Source organism: Dipodomys spectabilis, unplaced genomic scaffold (genome assembly GCF_019054845.1).
Source record: "Dipodomys spectabilis isolate Male_0828 unplaced genomic scaffold, ASM1905484v1 ptg000001l, whole genome shotgun sequence".
NCBI classification, from domain to species: Eukaryota; Metazoa; Chordata; class Mammalia; order Rodentia; family Heteromyidae; genus Dipodomys; species Dipodomys spectabilis.
In genome coordinates, this window is record NW_024870678.1 from 17,865,044 (window position 1) to 17,889,586 (window position 24,543).

General features: G+C 35.9%; 1 protein-coding gene across 1 annotated transcript in view; it reads left to right on the forward strand.

Moving 5' to 3' along the window:
* Lama2 (laminin subunit alpha 2) overlaps positions 1-24,543 on the forward strand; it is a 556,565-nt gene that overhangs the window by 493,850 nt on the left and 38,172 nt on the right. The window contains exons 46-52 of the mRNA XM_042696100.1: positions 2,481-2,635; positions 8,966-9,109; positions 9,836-9,969; positions 12,977-13,136; positions 16,923-17,047; positions 20,436-20,598; positions 21,283-21,427. Of these exons, the coding sequence (XP_042552034.1) occupies positions 2,481-2,635; positions 8,966-9,109; positions 9,836-9,969; positions 12,977-13,136; positions 16,923-17,047; positions 20,436-20,598; positions 21,283-21,427 (1,026 nt within the window). The remainder of the gene's footprint in view (positions 1-2,480; positions 2,636-8,965; positions 9,110-9,835; positions 9,970-12,976; positions 13,137-16,922; positions 17,048-20,435; positions 20,599-21,282; positions 21,428-24,543) is intronic.

A 24,543-nucleotide genomic window follows, 5' to 3' on the forward strand; every position in this document is an offset into this window, starting at 1 on the left:
TAAGGCTCTTTTTTTAATGTATATTTTTACTGTAAAGATATTGTACAGAGGGGATACAGTTACATGAGTAAGGTAATGAGTACATTTCCTATGGAGCATTGTTACCCCTTCCTTTGTTTTTCCCTACCATCCCTAATCCCTGATACTGAGATCTGAGGATTGTTGTTTGAAACCAGCCCAAGAAGGTAAGTGCATGAGACTCTTATCTCCAATTAACCACCAGGTAACCAGAAGTGGAGCTCTGGCTCAAAGTGGTAAAAGCTCAGGTATACTCAGGCCCTGAGTTCAAGCCCCATGACTGCAAAAAATTTAAAAAAATAAAAAAATAACAAAGAAAAAAACTAGAACACTAATTACTGAATTATAAGGTAGAAGTAAATAAAAAAGACCTGGTAATACCAAGAGGCAAATATTTAGGAATTTAAAGATTGAAAATTAAATGATTGGCAAGTATAATTTTAAAAACTATAGCACAGCTGGGCAAAATTCTAAAGAATATATAACTAGGTGAGGGAGAAAAGTGAGCATGTAAGGTAGAACTTGGTAAATCTCTATGCTAATATAATTTAGAGCCTTAAAATACAGATAATTTTCTCAAAAAGCATTAACTTATCAAAAATCTATCTTCAGATGTTATTTTAAAATCTACAGAGTCAAATAATTAGGGAAGAAAATGAGAACATTTTCACAAACTACTGTACAAAAAGCATCAGAATGAATATCACCAGTGATTTTTTTAAACCTTCAAGCAGATAATTTCCATATGACTTACAGTACTTCAGATAATAGAGGGGTATGGGGTAAGAAAACTCCAGATTCAGTTTTGAAGCATTTGGTGAAAACATTTGGGAACTAGAAAAAAAAAGAGAAGACTTGTTACTTACCTAAGCTTGAATAGTCTTTGCATAATTAGCCTTTCTGTTTCTGATGAACCTAAATCTAAATCAGCTTTTTTCTCAATTTTGGAGTAATTTGTAGAATACAAAATTTAACATTGGAGAATATAAGGAAGGGTAAAGTGCACAAATAGTTCATTCAAATGCAGGACAAAGGGGTAACTGATATATTATCTGTATCATTATGTAATGAGAGCTTTGACCCACATAATCTATACTTCAGGAAGGAAATACTCAGTACTCGATATAACAACACTTTTTTAAAAAATTTATTTTTGGTGCTGGCACTGTCCTTAGCTTCTTTTTCCCTAGGGATAGCATCCTACCACTTGAGTCACAGCTCCACTTCTGTCTTTTTTGATTATTTGGAGATAAGAGTCTCAGTATCAGGGATATAGAAGTGAGCCACTGGGGCCAGGCTAACAACACCTCTGAAGTTAACCAAAGACCCTTGTTCTTTACAGACACCATTATCAACATATATGCGAGTATGCGTTCAAAACACCTACTTCAAAACCAACAGGAAGAGTTGGGGATTATTTCAGTGGTAGGGACTTGCCTGGCAAGTACAAGGCCCTGAGACTGGCTGACAGCTCTTAAAAAAAAAACAAAAACAAAAAAAGACCAAAACCTAGATGAAAAAGAAAAGATTACCTCCATTTGACCACATTTAATATAGTCCTGAGGATTCATTCAGTGGCCCAATGCCACTCAGAAAGCAGACCATTCTGTCTAATACAGGCAAGGATCTTGTTCATCAGGGTCACAGTGACAAAAAGTTAATAATGCACACCCACCTGGATTCTAACTGGAGTAGTTTGGATAAGTCTTGTCAGATCCCAGAGGATGAATAATTGGATTTCCATGTGCTGTATGTCCTCACATAGCCCTGGCTGAAAACTACGGAGCAGTCATAACCTCAAATAATTTTATGGTTGAGTCTTTTGAAACTACCAATATTCAAGCTTTTCTTAGCCTACAAAAATGGCAGTTTAATATAGTACCTATTATATAGTGCAAGATAATCAACTATTCTTCAAAATGAAATTGAACTACAGTTTGAAAGATTTAATTAAAGGTTACAGAGGCCTGCGGTCTACGTGTTGCTTGACATCAGAATGTTAAAGCCACATTTTTATAGCTCCTCTGTTAAAGATGTACAAAGACAGACAGTGGGGGGAAAAGAATGGAAACCAATTTTGTGTGCCACCTCTATTTTAATACAGTTTAGGCACACACAGACTCGGTGACATTTTAAAGATGCTTTTCATTTTCTTACTACTATGACTAAAGTTCTGTTCCATAAAGGTTAGCTTTGGTGCTGAAACTAAAAATTAAGCACTAAATTAAGTTCATTCTATTTGCTAACTTCAATGCTAATTTTCATCTTCCTCACAAAGCCAAAAGTTTTCTTTAATATCTCCTGTGTTGGCCTGCTTGACTAAAATATTCACATTTGCTATCACACAAGGTATGAGCAGTCACAGGCTTGCTTTGTCACAGGAGAGCAACGGAAAAGCTCAGTTGCATCGGGCTGCTCTTTCTGATTTCCCAGTGTGCACTGGTAGGTTTTGTTCTGTGCAGTTGCAGATGCAGATACCACTGTGAAAAATCTAGAACAAGAAGCTGATCGGCTGATAGATAAACTCAAACCTATTAAGGAACTTGAAGATAACTTAAAGAAAAATATCTCTGAGATAAAAGAACTGATCAATCAAGCCCGAAAGCAAGCCAATTCTGTAAGTGTTTGGTTGTCTTTGTTTTTGTTTTGTTTTCAGAATCTATATTCCTCCCAAATTTCCCCATTGAATGACCTTTGACTCTTCCTTGAACTGGAAGCATTTTGGGGTAGGATGGAAGGAGGGAATTATAAATATTTTGAACATTTAAAGATGTTTCATAGGTATGAAATCACCATTTACTATTTAGAGTTAGAAATTCTGATATTTGCTGGGAAGGTAGCTCAGTGGTAGAGCGCTTGTCTTGCATGCATGAGGCCTTGGGTTCGATTCCTCAGCACCACATAAGCAGAAAAAGCTGGAAGTGGGGCTGAGGCTCAAGTGGTAGAACACTAGTCTACAGATGAAGAGCTGAAAGACAGTGCCCAGGCCCAGAGTTCAGGCCGCATGACCGACCAAAAAAAAAAAAAAAAAAAAAGAAATTCTGATATTTTACAATTGTTTGAATAGGCTAATATAAGTGAAAGACTTGTTATTATATGCTAAGTAGGCATGCATAAAAATCTTGCTCAGTATTAAAGCAAAAAAGCCAACAAATAGAGTTGTAGCATAAATAAATGAAAAAGGTATATATGAAAAATAGCAAAGAACAGTTATTATTTTATATGCTATATATGCAAAAGAATACATGGAATACAAACTACAATAAAAATTACTTTTTGTTGCAATAGCTACATTCCTTTTACTTTGAAGTAAGAACAAGACATATCTGATTCACCAGTTTTCTCTATATTTGCCCAATTAGATAGGAACTTTCCAGAAAGCAGCATGCTAATGCGGCAAGCAAATTAAAAGTCAATGTGAAGTCATCCCAGCATTGTTTTAGATATAGTAAGTTTTAAAAAGACAATCTTTATGTTGTAATTCTTAACAAAAATATTTAGGTACCTGAGTCTTCCAACTCAAAGACTCTATTTTCTAAAATAACTTCTGAATTAAGATAATAAGAAAAGTTTGACATAATAGACTAGTATTGATTCATGATCCTCCCGCCTCAGCCTTCCAAATGCTGGGATTTCAAGTGTGTGCCACTATATCAAACTACAAAAGCCCTTTTCTTACTATGTGTTTTTAGTAGTGGCCAAGAATATCATTTCTGAGTGATATTATGTGCTTTTATTCTTCCTATACATATCTAAGACTTCTAAACAAAGCCAAAATTTAAGTTCAAGATGAATCTTGCAAAAGAACTCAGCAGCCAGGTGCCAGTGGTTCACACCTGTAATCCTAGCTAATCAGGAGGCTGAGATCTGAGGATCTTGGCTCAAAGCCAGTCCAGGCAGGACAGTCTATGAGACTCTTATCTCCAATAAACCTCCAGAAAACCAGAAGTGGCGCTGTGGCTCAAGTGGTAGAGCGCTAGTCTTGAGCTGCAGAGCCGAGGGTTCAAGCCAGAGTTCAAGCCCTACAACTGATAAAATAAAAAAAAAAAAAAAGAACTCAGCAAATTTCATTATGATGAGTGAAGATGGTGTTATCCACGATGCTAGTATAGGAAGCAAAAACAGGATCTGAGACATATTCACCTATAATATGTAAACTGCGTAGTGTAACTGACAGGTGATGGTTGTATATATACACCACAAGCTAAGAAGTCAGATGTTACGATGTTTGGAATTTTATCTTAGAGTTAGTGTAGAAAAAACATCTTTTCTGCTCAACACTGTTTGTTTTGAGTTTCAAAAAGCAGAATGAAGCAGTTCTTGTGCTCACAAAGTTTATAACATGGTAGAAGGAAGAAGACAGTGTACAAACAAATTTAAAATCATGAAGAAGAGTATGCTTCTTTACATGATCTCCAAGGCATGCTATCCAAGTTCTAAAGGATAAGATAGCTTCTAGTAGAGTCAGAATATTTTCCAAAGGATAGGATTTGGTCCAGGCCACATAATGGATTAGTTCTTGGTAGCAGACACGGTGGACAAGAAAGGCCATTCTGACACAAGAGAGCGACTAGAGCCAAGGAAGAGAGAGGGAAGGAAGTTATAAGATCAGCTCATCAATTCTGTTGAGAGTAGTTGGGCAATTGATAAATACTTAGAAAGGTCAGTAAAAAACAGATTTGTTTTTACTTATAAGATAGTAAATTAGTCAGTGATTGTCATTTGTCAAAAATTGTACTTGGGAAGAACCTCATTGGTAAGATAAACTGGAAGTTTCTGAGCATGAAATACAGTAGAGTCTGAGCTGCAGTTTTCTGGATATGAATCTGGAAGGGGTTGAGGAGACAGGAAACAAATGAGAAAGAGGAGGAGACTGGTCTGTATTCTGTGTGAATTTTGTGATTCTAGCTCTCTAGGAGAGTAATAGTCTTTTATAAATCAATTAGCCACAATTTCTGGCTTAGTTATCAATTGGGGAAATCTTGATATTTTTATTCCTTCATTGCATAAAATCTAAAAATCTTCCCATATATTCAATAATTTGTGAGAGCATCCCACTCATTTATGAAAAGACAAAATTCTTATATGTCTCAAAAGGAAAACTACAAGGAGAAAAGTAGGTAGAAAGTAATGCTAGGAAAAATGACTACTCATTTTAAGGAAGTTTTGTTCACCTTTACAAGTGGAAATTAAATCAAGTTTTTTTTTAATTTTTTTGTGTGACAGTAGAAATTTAAAACAGTGAATTTTAGATTGAGTTTTGTACTAACTAAATATTACACTTTCGGATTTGAATATACAGTTGTTGTAATATGCTAGATATAAGCATGACACATATGTGATATTAAAATTAAGAAAGACATTTCTTAATTAAGAAATTAGAAGGGGGAGTGTAGTTGAGGAGGTGGGAGGGAAGGGATGGTAGGGGAAAAACAAAGGAGGAGGCAACAATGCTTGATAAGAAATGTACTCATTACCTTGCTCATGTAACTGTAACCCCCTATACAGTATTTTCACAATAAAAAAAAATTTTTTAAAAGAAATTAGAGACATTTTTATTAAAGTAGTTTTCTTTTAGTTTGTCCATTTTGAACTTGAGTTACATATACTTCTTCTAAATGAATGGTTTGTTTGCTAGATGAAAATTTCAGAGAAAAGCCAGTAATACAATAACAGGATACTCAATAACATTTTAGTTCATGATGATTAACTAGTAAGTTATGTTATATCATGACTGCATCAGCAATACCTAATTCTTGGTGAAGCGAAGAATAGCATTAACAATGCAGTAATTGATAGGGCAAGACATCCTAACAGGATGGAATTTTCAGAAATATCTCCCTTCTTACAAGAAGAATATATCCTAGCATTCATTTTAAGGAATTGTATAGATACTGTATTTTTATTTGTCTATTTTAAGTTGGGTAACAGTGACAATTAGAAACTTAAAATTTTACCATGTATTTACAAGGAGAAATTAGTAATTATGAGCTGGTTGGTCATGGTTGGAGCTGCCTGAATATTTTAGGTTCAGAAGGTATATTCAAAGCCATAAATCAGAAAACAGAAAAGTCAGATAATTTCTGTATGAGTAGATAAGGATTGAATGATAGGTCACTTTACTTAGTTGTTGGTATATTGAGTATTGGAATATCATTTGCTCAGAGAATTGTATTTTTAGGTATGCAAAGTTCCACAGTATAGCCAGGCATGGTAACACATGACTATAATCTTAGCACTCAGGAGGCTAAGACAGGAGTTTCTTGGGCTAGAGACCAGCCTGGGCTCTGTATTGAGACCCTGTCTTAAACAAAATACAAACAAGCAAACCAAATTTATCATAAAGTAGATCAATGTAAGTTATAGTAGTATTGTGTCCTTAGTTTTAAAATGACTATTCTCCTTGGCTGTTTTCTCGCTTTGAACCTCATCAGTTCACTTCGAACTCAGTACTGGAGCTCTGCCATCTAAGGAAGCCCCTTTTGTTTCTCCCAGATGTGTGAAACCCAGAATTGAAAATTGTCCTGCAATGAAATAGTCCTGTATACCATATGCATTTGTTCATTTTATCTTGCAACCCAAAACTGAGGAGTATTCTTTGTGTTCTTTAAACAAACACAAATGATTTCCCCTTAAATTAGGCACAATATGGCCAACAATCAAGCCTATCAAGCATGTATGAGCTAAAGATGAAACAGTACAGACGCTTACTTTTGACTACAGCCCAAGCCCTGTTATGATTTCCTACCAGTGATAGCTGAGTCTGTTTTTTCTATCTCCTTCTGAACTGCAGTCAGATCTTGATTTCTTGTTCTCTTTGAGTCTCTTAAGATATCAGTGGCACTTGTAGCCTCTTTGGACATTAAATTTTCTCAGTGGCAAGATCTCTCATGACAGTTTTGGTTCACTGGCTGCCAAGTCCTAAAAACTCACTGATTCTTACACCTTTTCCTGAACATGAAAATATATAAGGACTATATTTTTCTATTTGCCCTCTGGTATATGGTCTTTCTTGTGATGCTTTATCCTTTTCATCTTTGAGTGCTTGGCCTCACTGCTTTTCTATCGTATACCGTACCTTGCCAACGCCCATTATACATCTGTTTTATCCTCTTAACATATAGAGGAAAAGTGGTTTGGGTCACTTTGACTCACCAGTTCTCAGCATTGCCCACAGGAGGAGGCCATCTTTCTGACTGAAAATCACCACCAAGGGAACTTCTTTAGGACAAAGAGCAAATACTCTGAGAGCCAGACTTGACATCTAGTTCTGAACCTCCAGTTGGCCATGCCTTGAGAGGTCAGCCGGGATAAAAAAGAAAACAGTCTAAGAAATAAGCTTGTAGAATATCTTTCCACATCCAGCCCAGCATACACAGTGCTCCAGAACTTACCTTCTTCCTATTGGGTAGAAAAATCGGCCCTATTTCTTTCCAGAACAGTCTCTTGATTACAGAGATGCATTTTGATTAGCAAATCAAGTGAGGCAAAAACAACATACAAATCCATGACTATGGAACATCTTTAGGTACAGAAAGTGTACTATATCCCCAGAAGTTCCCAAATGTACATGGATTTACCTGTTGGTCAGTAATAAACCCCCTCATCCCCTTAGCTTACCCTTTAGAATAGAAAGCATGTTGCATCCGGCCTCTCTTTACTGTAGCTTCCAGCACCCTTGGAGGAGGTGTTCCCTACATTCAGACTTGAATGCGACAGTTGGAGATACCTCCATGTGTGACCATAATTTGGAGATGAGTTTGGAAAATGAAGTTATCTTGTTTGAGGTCTGCAAAGGCCTTGCCAAAGAGCAACAGAAATACTGTTTGGTTTCCTCCAGGAGTGCAAACTGTAGGAATGGCACAAAATCCCAGAAGAAATGAGAAAATGGAAATTCAGGTCAAGTAAGGGTCAACGGGCTTGCTGAAACTGTGTTTGAGCCCATAGCAAAAGAAGTTTTACTTATTCCTCTCTCTCTCTCTCTCTCTCTCTCTCTCTCTCTCCCTCTCTCTCTCTCTCTCCCTCCTACCTGAACACCATCAATCAGCAAACTAATAACTTCTGAGTCTAGCTAGTTACATTGCTGTCCTGAAAACGCCCCTTCAATGGTGATTTTCTACCTGATCCAAAGGAAATTAAATCAAATAATCAAATCGTGTTACTTGCAGTTGAAAGAAGGCTCCCTGAATGCAAGTAAAAATTAGTATAAAAGGAATCCTTCTAGTCTTAGGAATTCCTTCCTTAGCCATTTTTAGTTATTCTTAAAGTATAATTCAAAAGAATAAAGCACTGTCAACTATATTAGTAGTGATGATAGCCATTGGAAATTACTACTATTTCATTTCCTGGTGACAATATAAAAGTATAATTTTGTTCTGAGATATATATCCTGAAAGAAATGATTAATACTCCTCTTATTGTTATAACATCTAGAACAAAATCTGTTCAGTCTCTTTTAACTATAAGAATGCATAAGGATCAGTAATTTCCTCTAGAAAACTAAAATTAAAAAATGGCTTCTTACTCTAATTTATACCAAAATCACTGAAATTTCAATTCTAAATTTTCATTAAATAATTCCAAATGTTCATTCATTAAATGAAGAACACTTTCAATCAGTTTCTTATTTTTAAAAAAAATCCCCTTTTGAAAAATCCCTACTAAGGAGAAAGATGTGAAGATAACAATTTCTTAGTTACATGCTTCAAAAATAGTAGCCTGATAACAAAACCTGGAACTGTGAGCAGAGCATTGTCAAAATACATGGAAAATTGGGTCTTTATTCATGTGTATAATGGTATCAAGATATAGAAATTTAATGACACTAGTTGATGATGGAAAAATAACTTCAAAGAAAGAATGATGATGTCATTGTGGTTGTTTGTGAACTACTTCAAACTTTGTGAGAGAGATAATCTAAGGTCTTTTGACCATGTTGTTTTTGAAGATCAAAGTATCTGTGTCTTCGGGAGGTGACTGCATTCGAACATACAAGCCAGAAATCAAGAAAGGAAGCTACAATAATATTATTGTCAATGTCAAGACCGCTGTTGCTGACAATCTCCTTTTTTATCTTGGCAGTGCCAAATTTGTAAGTCTAAAGTTTCACTTTTCTTTAGGCTACAGGGGTGCACAGTCAGAGGCTCATCTTGACACTGGGCAAAATGTATAGACTCCTGTCACATGCCCTCTTCCCAATGTGTCTAATGTAGTCTTTCAGGTTTGAATTTTTCCCCTTCACAGAGTTTGGTCTAGTTGTTATTACTTTCATTTTTCAGTATACAACTTTTTATTTTGAATTATATTTTCAGATGTAGCTATTTAAGAAGAAAGCTAATGGAGTTTTTTCCCCACAAACTGAGAATGATAATAAACTTCAGTGTTATTGAAATGGAAAAAAGTGAATTGTGCACTAAATTTTTTAACCAATAACAACTCTTCTAACTTGTTGAATTTATGACTCACACAAAGTTATAATCCTTTCTATCTGAATGACTTCATTTTATGTGTGTATATCTTCTAAAATGAATACGATTTTTAATAGACTATTTATGACATAATATTTGCTATTCATCCAGGACACTCTAGATCACTCAGGTTAGAAATCATAGTTGTCCTTCCAAAATGTTTGTGTCTTTGGTGTAAACAATATAGAAGTCTTAACCTGATTGTTTTACTTATCTACAAATAACACCTATTGAAAAGTACTTTGCTGGCCTCCCCTTTCACAGTGCTTTATATCTATATCTATATCTATATCTATATCTATACACATATATGTATATCTACATATTGCTTTTATATTTCTCTGTATCAGATCGACTTTCTGGCTATAGAAATGCGTAAAGGCAAAGTGAGTTTCCTCTGGGATGTTGGATCTGGAGTTGGGCGTGTGGAATATCCAGATTTGACTATTGATGACTCATACTGGTACCGTATTGAAGCTTCAAGGTAACTGTTCAATGAACACAATTAAATGACAGGATCTTGAGTTCAGTTCCCAGCCTGAGAAAGTTTCAGTTTCCATTTCAATACAGCAGCTATGTATAAATGTATGCATGTGTGTGAGTTTTATGTTATCTCTACTTATATAAATGTGTAGGAAGGAGTGTATCTGTCATATCTGTTAGCAATCGACATACTTCAAATTACTGACCAGCGTTGACTAGTCTATTTCTGACCCATTGGGACAAGAGAGTAAAAATGACAGTAGCAGTGATTATTTTCAGTCATCTTACCTCAGGAGAAAAAAATAGTACTGACACTTGTTCTTACTGAATGAGGTCAAAACATCAGAGCTGCTTATCTTTGGTGTACACAGCTCCTTTTCTAATTTACATAGCAACCATGCTTTCAGATACGTGTAATGTCAAACACCAATATCCATATATAATAAGTTAGGTCCACACTACTTAAAATAGGATTAATAGAGAATTGAACCAGCAATTCTATCCCTGAAGCCTTAATTTAATTTTCTTAAAGCATCCAGATCACATATAGATGCATTTCTTTTTTTTTAATAAGTTTTTTATTGTGAAAATACCGTACAGAGGAGTTACAATTACATGAGCAAGGTAAGGAGTACATTTCTTATCAAGCATTGTTGGCCTCCTCCTTTGTTTTTCCCTTATCATCCCTGCCCTCCCATCTTCACAACTATACTCCCCGCTTCCACCACCAAAGTTGTAAAGTTCATTTTTCAACATAGTATTTTGTACATCTCATTGTTGTGATGGGTCTACCTGTATCCCTGTATTCTCCCTTCCCCTCCCCAAATTATACCAACAACAAATTCAGTGAAAACAGGAATTAACTTAACCAAAGAAGTGAAGGACCTCTATGATGAAAGCTGTAAAACCTGAAAAAGGAAATCAAAACAGAACTTAGAAAGTGGAAAAACCTCCCATGCTCCTGGATTGGAAGGATCAACATTGTGAAAATGGCAATTCTTCCCAAGGCTATCTACAAATTCAATGTGATACCCATCAATATTCCAACCTCATTCTTCAAGGAAATAGAAGAGGCAATCCAAAAATTCATATTGAACAATAAAAGACCCCAAATAGCAAAAACGATCCTTAATAGAAAGAACACTGCAGGAGGAATATCAATACCAAATTTCAAACTCTACTACAAAGCCATAGTAATCAAAACAGCTTGGGATTGGCACAAGAAGAGATCTCAGGACCAATGGAATAGAATTGAAAACCCGAAATGAACTCACAGACCTCTAGCCGCCTAATCTTCAATAAGGGAACTAAAAAAAAAAAATAGAATGGAAGAAAGACAGCCTCTTCAGTAAATGGTGCTGGCAAAAGTGGTTAATCACTTGTAGAAAACTAAAGCTAGATCCTTATATATCACCCTATACCAGAATCAACTCCAGATGTATCAAAGACCTTGGAGTCAAAGCAGACACCCTGAAAATATTACAGGACGGAATAGGAGAAAGCCTAGGTCTCTTTGGCACAGGCCAAACTTTTCTTAATAAAGACCTAGAAGCATTTCTATACTCAGCATTTTCTCTCATTCTCTCCTCTTTTTCCAATGCTCCACTCCCTACTAAACCCAAGCACCTAAGAGTTGAATGTTCACATTAAGAATCTAGGTCTACAGGAGAACAAAACAAGTAGGGCAAAAGATCAGTCATTGTCCAATCTACGTGAGAGGAACATAGAGATCCATTTTGGCTGTCTCTGCCTAAATTTTTCCATGACAAAAAGTTTGTAACAAAATTTAATGAAAAGCAATAGTTTCAGTTCCTTTTTAAGATATTCAGCAAACGTGTATCTTGTTTATATGTATGAATGTGGGGGGGGGAGTGGGTGTGGGTGTGGGTATGGGTTTTGAGAGGGAGAGAAAAGAGAGGGAAGCTCATGCTTGTGATGGTGGGAGGACCGCTGAGTTTAAGGACGTTAATTCTTACAAAGTATAATTCTATCCAAAGAGTTAAAGAATATTTTTGGGGGGGGTCCAGTCATGGGGCCTGAACTCTGAGCCTGGGCACTGTCCCTCAGCTCTTCAGCTCAAGGCTAGTGCTCTACCACTGTGAGCGCCACTTCTGGCTTTTTTCTTTTTGCTTATGTGGTGCTGAGGAATCGAACCTAGGGACTCAGGCATGCAAGGCAAGCGCTCTACCACTGAGCCACCTTCCAAGCCCCTAAAGAGTTAAAGAATATTAATTGATAAATTCATTCTTTTGTTTCCATGCATTTCACTTTACCCTGCCCCCTAAAATAATAAAACATTTACCCAAATGAGACCACAGGAGAGAAATGTGAAACAAAAGTTTTTTTGTGACTACTTGTCTCAGAAGGCCAGATTCTCATGTTTAACAATTCATGGAAATCAATCGCTCAAAGGAGAAAGTGAAGCAAACTAAAATAATAATTATAATAATGTTTTCCACATTCTGTTCATTTAATTTAAAAGTAAACTTCAACTTGTATATAAAGCTCTGAAGAATATATATGTATATACATACATATATATGATATAACAAACTGTAAAAGTCATAGAACAGCCAGGAAAATGACTTCAGCAAATATGGATCTAAGATATTATACATAATTTTAGGAAAAATTAAACAATTTATACTTTAAAAATGTGCCTGATTTGGAGTCCACTTGTAACAAATTTGATAAAATGCTAAATAAAATTCTAAAAACTTTTTTGGAGTTGTGTATGTTGGAAAACAGTTTATCATTGTCTTTCACTAATTATCATTGGCTTTCACTAATCCGTGTCATTCCTGTCAATGTCTTAATTGAAAGAGACTCTAAATACCCAGGAAAGATTAGAATAAGTTGGGCAAGTTTGAAGCTTAAATACCTAGTTATCTCTTAAATTTTCCAAAGCAACTCTTTTGTTTTTTGTATCTTTTAAATCTGAAGTGGACAGAAAGAAATATGTGTTTTCTATATTTTTCTCCCCCTTTATTTCGACATACACCTTGAAGAACGGGGAGAAATGGTTCTATTTCTGTAAGAGCTCTTGATGGACCCAAAGCCAGCATGGTGCCCAGTACCTACCATTCCGCCTCTCCTCCAGGGTATACCATTTTAGATGTGGATGCAAATGCAATGCTGTTTGTTGGTGGTTTGACTGGGAAAATTAAGGTAATATGCTTTTTCCTATTGTATTTCATCATTATAAACAACCACAAAAAGATATAATAAAGCTCTCCAAAACTTGGGCCCTGTTTATTTATCTTGTGCATAAGAAAATATGAATATGTTTTGAGTAAGATCTTCCTCTGAGTCATGAAGATTCAATTATGGAAGTACCCTGCTTGTAACCCTGAGTGTATTTACTTTTAAGCAGTTTCCCCCATCTAGGGCAATGAGTTTTTGTCTTTCTTGTTTTAGTTGCATCAAGAGCAAAGTGTTTTTTTTAATATAACTCATTTTTGAGTTAGTTTATGACTAATAAATATGAAGCACTATGGAGTTCATACTCATATGTAATTAAACAATCTATGAATAGTTTGGGAAATATCACTGGGGCCATAAGCTTTCAAATCATGATCTGGTTTCTAAAAGTTCTGGAGTTGCTCTTCTCATTCTTAGAGAATAAAGCACTTAATATTCATAATTGCTTTATGACAGGTACTTGTGCATTTCAAATCATAAAGTGCCTGCATTTTAAAGAAGCTTATGTTGATTAAATGGATTTAGGTATTAAAAAACAAACTGTGGGTGAGATGCAAGAACATAATCAAATATAATGGATAATCCTGGACTTGTCAGAATCACTCTGGATGAGATTAGTCAGAAAATATGAGAAGTGAGGGTGACCCCACATTTATGAAAACATACCTTCATAAGGGATAAGGTAGTTTCATTCATTTTGGGTACTAGATGTGGGAACTGATTTCACGCTTGTATACAGAAATCATCTTCATTTCCTACAACTACATATAAATGTATATGGCACATAATAATATGAGCCATATTGACAACTCTCTCTGCCTCCCAGAAAGATAAATATATAGGAGGTGCACTGTAGCACAAAAACCATGAATTTTGAAATCAAATACAGGATGGATTTCCTTCTGTATCACTTTCTGAACTGTAAGCCAAGGCAAATTGCTTGACCCCTTGAGCCTCAATTTTCTTTACTAGAAAAGAGTGATTAAAAAATATGTTTGAACTGGGTACTGATGGCTTGTACCTCTAAACATAGCTACTCAGGAGAACCAAGGCTCAAAGCCATCCAGGGCAGGAAAGTCCAAGAGACTCTCATCTCCAATTAATTGCCAAAAGCCTGGAAGTGGAGCTGTTGCTCAAGGGGTAGAACACTAGCCTTGAGCAAAGAAACTCAGGGACAGTATCTGGACCCTGAGTTCAAGTCTCAAGAAACACATATATATGTATGTGTATGTGTGTGTGTGTGTGTGTGTGTGTGTGTGTGTGTGTGTGTGTGTGTACTGTAAACTATTCAAATATATATATATGAATAGTTTGAATAGTTTAGGATAGAATAATAAATTTCAGAAACCCTTAATATGTGCTAAGCAAGTTGCTAAATAGTTTTATGAACTGACTCATTTAATCTTCACAACAACCCCAAAAGATATGACTCAATCTATTGGGTAAATTATCTTTAACTTGCCCTAAATTTGGGTAGCTGGTAAGCAACAGTGGAGATTGACAAGTCCAAGACCAAGTTGTCTGAAGAAGGCAGAAAGGCACAATGAAGACATTGTCCCTTTTGTCCTCACATGCTAGAAAACATGACTAGTTCCTTGAGACCTCTCTTATAAGAACATGAATCCCATTTCCAGAGGTCCCACCTTCATGATCTAATCATCTCTTGAAGGCCTTGTAATCCCGTTCTGTTCCATTGTCTTGGAGGTTTAGAATTTCTGTATAAGAACGTGGGGAAGACACAAGATACTCAGACTCTAGCATTGTACATATTAATACCCTCTTCATCCTTAGTTAACAAATGTGAGGAAGAGAGAAATTGTGTTGACCAATGTTACACAGTACTTTATGACACTGCTGAGACTTGAACACAGGTTAACAATGCAAGAGTCTCTATTCCTAGTGATGCTGCATGATGGCTACAATGAGGAGGGAGATGACATGTATAAAATGTACAACAGATGTAAAGGCATGATAGGCATGCCTGAAATTTTACCTTAAGTAATTCTTCTTATGCCCATTATGGATGGAACTGGCACAAAGCAGGTGACTTTGATAAATGGACTTTTTAGGCAACCTTAAGAAATCAGTTTGGCTAAGAGTTTTGATGTTCCTACTATACCAGAATATGAACCAAAAGTTGAAAATAGGCACCCAAATGAGTCTGCTGCTAAAGATTCAAATGAACCAACAAATTTCTAAATTGTAGCATTTTAGTATGCAACGAGGCACCAAAAACAAGTGAAATCCACAAGTAGGATAATCAACCTTTGGAAAAGTAAGAGACGTCAGCTGAGGAGGGAGAGTTGCAAGGACAGCGCTGGCCCTCTGGTCAACGTTCTTTGTAGCCCCAGAAATAGGAATGCAAACATTTTGATATGCTTAAACCAAACTTAACTACAAATTGGGAGCTGTTCATTGGCCATCTTCTTCAATTTCTTTTTCTAAACTCCAAACACCAGTCTATTTTGTATACCACTTAATTCAGGTAAATGTAAATTTGCTTTGGCAAAGAATTTCTTGTTACAGCTACAAGAATATGGAATTTAGCTAAAACAAATGTTGTTGAAATATTTTCTAGTTTCTCTAGAATGAAATGAGTCACTTTCTTCCTTTCTGGTTGTGGTATATACCAAGCTTAGGGCCTTTTCCTGTGAGGATAGGAACAGATTGGCATGAAACACATGTGTATAGAGCCTGGTTCTGGAGAGATATACCAGATACACAGCCTGCCTATGGTCCTCTTCTTACAAAGTTTCTGTCTTTTTCTTCATGTTCTTAAACTGTAGGCTGCTTGGGTGTGAATGGAAATGGAAAGGCTTAGGGATGCACTATCAGAAGGTAATTTCTAAGTCTATTTCCCTTTCTGTTTTGTGTCTTCAGTGAGTACCCTTTCTCATGATCTCAAAAGAAAAACATCCCATGCCATATGGCCCAGTGTTGACAAAAAAATGTTATACTTGTACTAATGCTTAATTCTTACTGTTCATGTCATCATTAAAGTCTTAGAAGAATTCTGTGTCATAGACAGAAGAAAGGGAAAAAATGTCATGGAGTTTTACACCTAACCTAGGCTCAGAAAGTGGAAATGTTTATAATTGGCTTTCTATTTCCATGGGTTTCCCATGACCAGATCCATCCAATCAAGAAAAAAAAATATTCAAGAATAAAATTGCACATGGACTGAATATGTGGCTGTTTTTTTGCCACTGTTTATTCTGAACTATTACATAGTCACTATTTACATAGCCTTTACATTATATTATCCCTTATAAGTGATTCAGAGATGCGTTAAACTATATGGAAGTATGTGCAGATTACATACAATTATGACCTCATTTAATAGATGGGACTTACACACCTAAGAATTGTGGCATTTGTAGGGGTCCTGGAGCTAACCGTGAACACCTCAGACAGACCGTATTTGCTATTGCAGATGATACATACTATGGTAATTGCAATCCCTTTTGAGCAGTATATTTTAAAAACCATAATGAAAGTGAGTCTATTAATGAAAAATTGAGCTTTCCTCCTTTTGTTGAGCCATAGTAGAATAACTGTGAAAATAGAATATAAAAAGAAAAGTATGGGGAAAACCCAAGAACATCGGAAAGAATGAATAATAACTATTCTAGCTTCTGATGGTTACAACTCTCACAGATACTGCAAGGCTTTTAAAAGCTGCTAATAAATACCACCTCTCTCTCTCTCTCTCTCTCTCTCTCTCTCTCTCTCTCTCTCTCTCTCTCTCTGCAGAAGGCTGATGCTGTCCGTGTGATTACATTCACTGGCTGTATGGGAGAGACATACTTTGACAGTAAACCTATTGGTTTGTGGAATTTTCGAGAAAAAGAAGGTGACTGTAAAGGATGTACTGTCAGGTTAGTTGAGATGAGAATTTTATATTACCTAACATTCTGTTCTGATAAGGAGCTGCTTGAAATGATTAGGCTTGGAAGTAAGCTACCAGAAACAGAGGATGCCTCAAGTCCTGTTATTTTACTGGCATTTCTCAAAGACCTTGGAAGTGCCCCTCAGAGTACTAATTTCTATAGTTTGTTATTTTTAATGTAATTTCATTGTTATTATTAAGGTGTTGTACAGAGGGGTTTACCATTTCATAAGTCAGGTAATGAGTATATTTCTTTATTGGACAATGTCATGTCTTTCTTTTCTTTCCTCCAGGTCATATTTGTATAAATTTTCCAAGGCAAGAAATTGTAATGACAGATAATATTACCACCTCTTTCTATGCCAGTGCCCCTGCATATATCCACGGGGTTTTGCTTACCTGTGAATGTCTTGGGGTCGTAATTATTATTTCATAAAGAGAATACTCCCTAAGCTGATTAGGCATAAATTTACAGGCCTTCCTCAGGTTTTAGCTCCTACAGGACATTTCAGATTGACATAGCAAGTCCAAAAAGTGCTTCCAGGGAAAATCATGGGTCCCTGGAATTCTTCCTAAGTGGGGAAGGAGGACAAGGACCCTCGACAGGCTAGGAGGAAGTACCCTAATACTCATCATCAATTATAAGACAACCTCTAGCACAAGCAGGATTTGAAAATATTTAAGTCATACAAGTCATATAAAGATAATATGCATTTTCTTGAATCGAAGATGTAAAATCGTTAAAAGTAAGTGATTTCTCAGTATGAAAATATAGAACCACTAAAATAATTTCATTGTAATAAATAGCCATAATACTAAGAAATGGAAACATGTTTTGGGGAGAGGGCATTGCAGGAGGGGCATGAATGAAGGACAACAGAGCAAGCAAATGCAGTCATTCTATTCCATGTGCATTATGTAAAAATTGAACTTGAAGGTAGGGATGGGAGGGAGAAAAATGGGGGAGAAAAATGTAAGGAATGATATTTATCAAGATGCTTTATACTCATAGCCAGATTTATGGAACTGTATAACTACTTAATAATTAAAAAATTTAAACAACAAAAATAACTAAATAGCTATAACACACACACACACACACACACACACACACACACACACACACACACACACACACACACACACACATATATATATCGAATACCTGGAAGATTAATGAGATATACATATACTTGAAGGTGATAAATAATTTATATAGTTTTACTTTCAATTTACAGGGCATACATATATTTCTAATACTCAAATCCCTCACTGATGGAGCAGAGTAAACTTTGCACTTAATTCTCAAGAATTAAAGAACTCTTTTTCATAGAAAAATAACAGCCCACTATTTCTCTAAAAGCTTTTTCTTCCAACTGTTTTTTTATCATAAACTTATAAACAAGAATTGGAAGTCTGACACATTTAAGATGATTTTTGTCAATAATTAGGAATGAAATCTAATATGGAAGATTGTTTGTCAAATTTACAATAACAACCAAACTGTCATGTCCATAGCTGGATATTCTGACACAGTCCCAGAATGTCAGCACCCAGAAGGAGGCAGAGGCAAGAGAATAAAAGTTGGGGGCCAGCCTCTACTACATGAAATCCCAGCTTTCCCTAAATATTCCTTTGGTTAATTTTTAAGCTAAGCTTTTTTTTTTTTTTTTTGTCAATAGTGGAACTTGAACTCTGGGCCTAGGCACTATTCCTTGGCTCTTCAGCTCAAAGCTAGCGCTCTACCACTTGAGCCACAGCACCACTTCTGGTTTTCTGGTGGTTTATTGGAGATAAGAATCTCATGGACTTTTCTGCCTGGGCTAGCTTTGAACCGCGATCCTCAGATCTTAGGGTCCTCAGTAGCTAGGATTAAGCTAAGATTTTTTTAAAGCCTCTTACCAACAAAACACCTAAAACATCCCAGGTTCCATCAACAATACAATCATGTCAGACTGTAATTTCACTAATAAGTAATTCTTCAAGGTCTCCCACTTCTAATATAACATGCTATTTGAATTAATATAAGAACATTAATATATAGTCATAAGTCACAAAGTCTCACATTTACAACTTTCTAATACTAGGAGCATCCTATCCCATTCAGGCATCAAAAAGTTTGTCACCAGTGGCTCACACCTGTAATCCTAACTACTCAGGCTGAGTTCTGAGGATAGCAGTTCAAAGCCAGCCTGGGCAGGAAAGTCCCCATGAAACTCCTATCTCCAATTCACAAACATAAAACCTGATGTGGAGCTGTGGCTCAAAGTGGTAGAGTGCTAGACTTGAGCACAAAAGCTCAAGGACAGCACTCTGGCCCTGAGTTCAAGTCCTACAACTGAACAGATTAATAAATAAGTTAATTTAAAAAGTAATTCAAAACTTTTAGGGATTTTTGTTTATTTTTTGATGGTGGTAGTGAATTGAACTCAGGGCTGCCACTGAAACATACCACTTGAACCATACCTCCAGATCCTTTTTCCATTGATTATTTTTGAGGAACAATCTTCTACTTATGTTGGAACTGGCTATTGTGCCCAGTCATTTGTTGAAATAGAGTCTCATGTACCTTTTTGCAGGAGCTGGACCTCAAATCTATCTACTATGTAGTTGAGATTACATTCTTAATCCACCGTGCCTCACTCTAGATGATTTTTAATGTCTTTTTTGAGCTGTGAAAATATTTTCATTAGGATTGTTATTGTTTTGTGAAAGCTCTAATTATTTAATTGTATAAATTTGGAGTGATCTGTCCAAACATAAGTGCTGGTACTTGAAAAATAATAATAATTTTGTAGAACTTGTATTATTTGGCTTTTGTTTTCTTTCCAGAAAAACATTTGTCACATTTTAAGAAAATAGCCAATCATTCCAGCTAAGGGCAAAAATTATTTTTAAAAATATGGATGAAAGAAGTAGCCTGGGAATATTTTGTAAAAGACATTTGTAGGGCATTTATTATAGAAGACCTTAAATTTGTATTTATTCCACAGTAAATAGAAAGAGTGTAATTACTAGTATGCTTTAGACTAATCTGTCAGAAAGATACAAAAAAGTACCCCATTTGTCTTAATTGTCTAAAAAATTGCATTAAATGCGATGTGATTTGATTAAAATACAAAAAACTGGCATTTAAAAGATTGTGGAGGTTTAAAAAAAAAAAACTAAGACCCAATATTTAGAGAGTTCTCATGGTAAAAGGTACATATAGAAGAACCTGGAAGTGGTAGTGAAGAGAAGCAGAAGGATAGAAGAAGATATATTTGAGATGTTTTCTGCCCTGGAAGAGCTTGCAATCCAGCTATAGAAGGTTGCTCAATATACTGAAAATGACAATGCCAAGGGAGTGTAGTTCACGTGCAATGTCTCTGTTTCAGTCCTCAGGTGGAAGATAGTGAGGGGACTATTCAGTTCGATGGAGAAGGTTATGCATTAGTTAGCCGTCCCATTCGCTGGTACCCCAACATTTCCACCGTCATGTTCAAGTTCCGGACATTTTCATCAAGTTCTCTCCTGATGTATCTTGCTACACGAGATCTGGTAAGATTCATATACACACATTTCCCAGAACTGCATGTGCATTTGCTTCTTTTTGTTGAATTCTAATATAATTCTAAATCATGGATGTAAAGAGTCTAGAATAGCTGTGTACTATCTGAGAATGAGGAATACAGACGGTGCTTATATATTTCCATTGGTATCTTTAATCACGAATATAATTAAGTACTATTGATTTTCAATACAGCTCCTCCTAATAATCCTTCATGAACAGTACCCAGTAAAGATTTTTTTCCCAAATATGAATCTGTAGCAACAAATCTCTTTGCCTGTTTTCTAAGTTGAAAGATGATTCTAGGTGTTCTTTGGCCTCATTTTCTGTTGTTGTGGTGGTTATTGTTTCTATTTTAGCTCAGGGTTTGTTAACAAATTCTTTCAGGGAACAAAGCTTGTTGTTTAGTATATTGTGAGAGAAATCTATTTAGTACTACCATAATGATTGAATATGTCCTAGAAAATTAGTTGCAACCATTTTCACCATAACATCAGACCTACTAAGAGTCACAAAATATTAACACAGGTTCTGTTTCTGAAATGAATTTGTGTCCCAGAGCAGCCTAAACCATGATTTAGCTGTAAGGTCCTATTATAGACCCCATAAAGAAGTGAATGTTCTTATGTTTCTGTGTGTATATAATCACTGGTGTATTTTTACTTTATTAACAGAAAGATTTCATGAGTGTCGAGCTCAGTGATGGCCACATAAAAGTCAGCTATGATCTAGGTTCAGGTATTGCTTCCGTTGTCAGCAATCAAAACCATAATGATGGGAAATGGAAATCATTCACCCTGTCAAGAATTCAAAAACAAGGTGAGTTTTTATAGTAATAATGCAGTATGGGCCTTAATCATGCTATCCAAAGTACCCATGAGCCTAATCAGGAAAACGACCTTGTCTGTAATTTTAGCTTCTCTCAAGCTCGATGAAAAATGTATGCAGTCATTTCTTTGGCTTAGATTATAGATGGTTTGGATTAGACAAGACTGATTGAAGAGCCAAATGGTTCTCTGTCATTTTCTTCTGAAACCGGGAGCTTAATTTGAAAGCATAAAACTGTCTTACAACTTGTAAAATTACATCATGTAATAGCTTTGAAAAATGTCTTTTCTTCCTATTTGTCAAGGTGTTTTCCTTGAAGCATCCCACGGTGGAATTTACAGGGTGGTTGAGTAATTCCTTTCTCTTTAAAAATACAAAAATTAATTGTATGTGTTCAAGTAAATAATTAACAATAACATGACATTTTTATGCTATTGAGACTTTAAAAGAAAACTCTTCCATAGACATTATTTCATACGATTGTATAGGTAGGTATTCTGTTCTGTTGTTAAAGGGAATGTGAACTCAAATTTGTATATACTGTGGATATATACACGTATGTATGTACATATGATCTCATAATATAAAGTTGATCTATTAGTTCTTAGCATGATGCTTGCAATTTAGATATAAAGAAACCTTGATATACCTTGTAACACAAATAGACCTAATTAATGTTAAAGATGCCATTGTTCATGAAAATTTGTATTTACCTTTGTACCAGCTTTCATTCCTTCACTTAACAAATGTCTGGTATGCAGCTGCTTTATATTGTATAAGAACTAAGGGAAGCCTACCACAAGCCTTGTCTTCAAGGAGCTACTCGGGGAGTGAGAGAAGTATTGAGGACAGAGTTGATTGCTGATAGAGATGTGCCTTCTGCTAGCAGTCTCAGAAGAGAGGGATATTTAAGTGGAAAGGAGAGATCTGCTCCCAGAGGAACGCCTCTGAGAAACAGGCAGGAGTTGAAGAGTTAGCTCGATGAAATCACCTGGGACCATTTCAGAGAATGGAAAATTATGCAAAAGCTTGAAACCATCAGACAAGAGAATGCATCATTTTCCCACTGTATCTTTTTTTTTTTTTTGAAAAGGAACTTAGGGGAATTCTTCAGCTGAAACAAAAACTAATTTTTCGCCTCTATAAATTGGAATGCTGCCACATACTTAGTTTCCACATGACAGGCAAGATGCACATGTGGAATTGTTTGGTAAGAAGTGAGTGGTTAAACTCACTTGAGGCATTTCCTAAACCTCCCCAATCACAGAAATCTTTCCAATCCTGCAGTAGTACATTTCTGCTAAGCATACTTTGGGAGACATATTAGTAACTGAAAAGGAATCCATAGGCTAAAATTATTGCAAGAGGCATAGATAGCAGAGTGTGCAAAACAGGCAGAGATAACAGGGTGACTATGAACAGTCTTGTGAGCTAAGCAAATGATTTAAGCTACAGGGAATTATGAGTGTTGATCAGAAGGTGTGATACCATCAGATGTGTGCTTTTGTAAAGTGTTACCACAGCTAGGAGGGTAAGTTTGTGATGATTTAGGATGTTCCTTCTGTCTGCAGAAAACTGCATATCATAAGAAGGTAAAATAATGTTAATAACCATGAGAGGGAAGAGGGATGAGTGAAGTAGAGATACTTCAAGGAATTTAAAATGGCAGAGTTTTCTGGAGTTCTAGTTCTGGAATAATTACTTTTCTGTTTTTTAAAAAAACCATATGCCAAAAAGCTATTGAAAATAAGCAAGATAAAAGGTTTTCTGGGAAAGATGCTGAGTTGTATGTGGGGCATGTTATATTCAAGGTACTTTTAATACCCTTAGAAACTTAGGGAGTCAGTGTAATTGGTTGGCATTCATCATGTGAATCTAAGCATCACATATTTCAAAGAGAGATGTGGATCATGATCATCATCTTCTGAGTAGCTGCTTCTAAATAGGAATGAGAAAATCCAAGCATTTTATAGTTGTAATAGTAGAATCTAAAACCCTGGGGAATATAAATATTGAAATAGTAGGTTAAAAAGATCTTTTTTTAAAAAAAACAAGACTATATAAAGAACTAACTAGAGAAAGCAGAAGTTAGTGATTGAGAAATTCTGGTGATATGGAAAGAGAGTTTCTGAAAGATGGAAGAGTAATTTGACACAGAAAGCTCAGAAAAAAACCAAAAGCAAAGGAATCCTTGGAAATATGGAGGTCTTTGTATGTTTGGGGGGAAATGGTGGAGAGGTCAGTGTGAGAGCTTAGACTTGAATATTATAGCATAAAAGATTATAGAAAACAGTCTCCTTTCTGGTCCGATTCTAACTTCTATTGCAATACGCATGTGCAGTACACAGTCATTCTCACTTTTACTTTAGGTCTTTTTGTACTTAAAAGCATTGAAACTATATGTAAAAAGAAGTAGGGCTGGGAAGGTGGTTCAGTGGTAGAGTGCTTGCCTTGCATGCATGAGGCCCTGGGTTCGATTCCTCTGTATCAGATAGGCAGAAAAAGCCAGAAGTGGGGCTATGGCTCAAGTGGTAGAGTGCTAGCTTTGAGCTGAAGAGCTGAGGGGCAGCACCCAGGCCCAGAGTCCAGGTCCCATGACTGACAAAAAAAAAAGTAAAGATTATAAGCAGCAAAAGTAAAACACATGGATGTCTAATACATAGCAGATAAATGCAATCACAATAAAATGTGAGAGTATAGTATTTACCTGCAGCAACAGTATTCAAAGATCACTCTTAAAACAGTGAAATAAGAGTTGCAGTGGGATTTGACATTAGGAAAAGGCAAAATAAATCCTAAATGTGGTGACTTTATGCCACTATTAGAATGTCTAAAATTTTAAAGCCTGGTCATCCCCATTTTTGGCAAAGATATGAAATAATTGAAACTGTATACACTGCTGATGAAGATATAAAATGACATACTGACATTGACGCATACATTGGCAAGCTCATCCACCACATGAATCAACCAGCCACATCCCCTCCCAGATGTGTCCCAAGCACATGAAAACACATACCTGTACAAGACACTACCAGAATATTCATTTTTACCTTCATTTGAAACTCTCAAAAAATGACAACTCAAACACCTAACAAAAGGTAAAT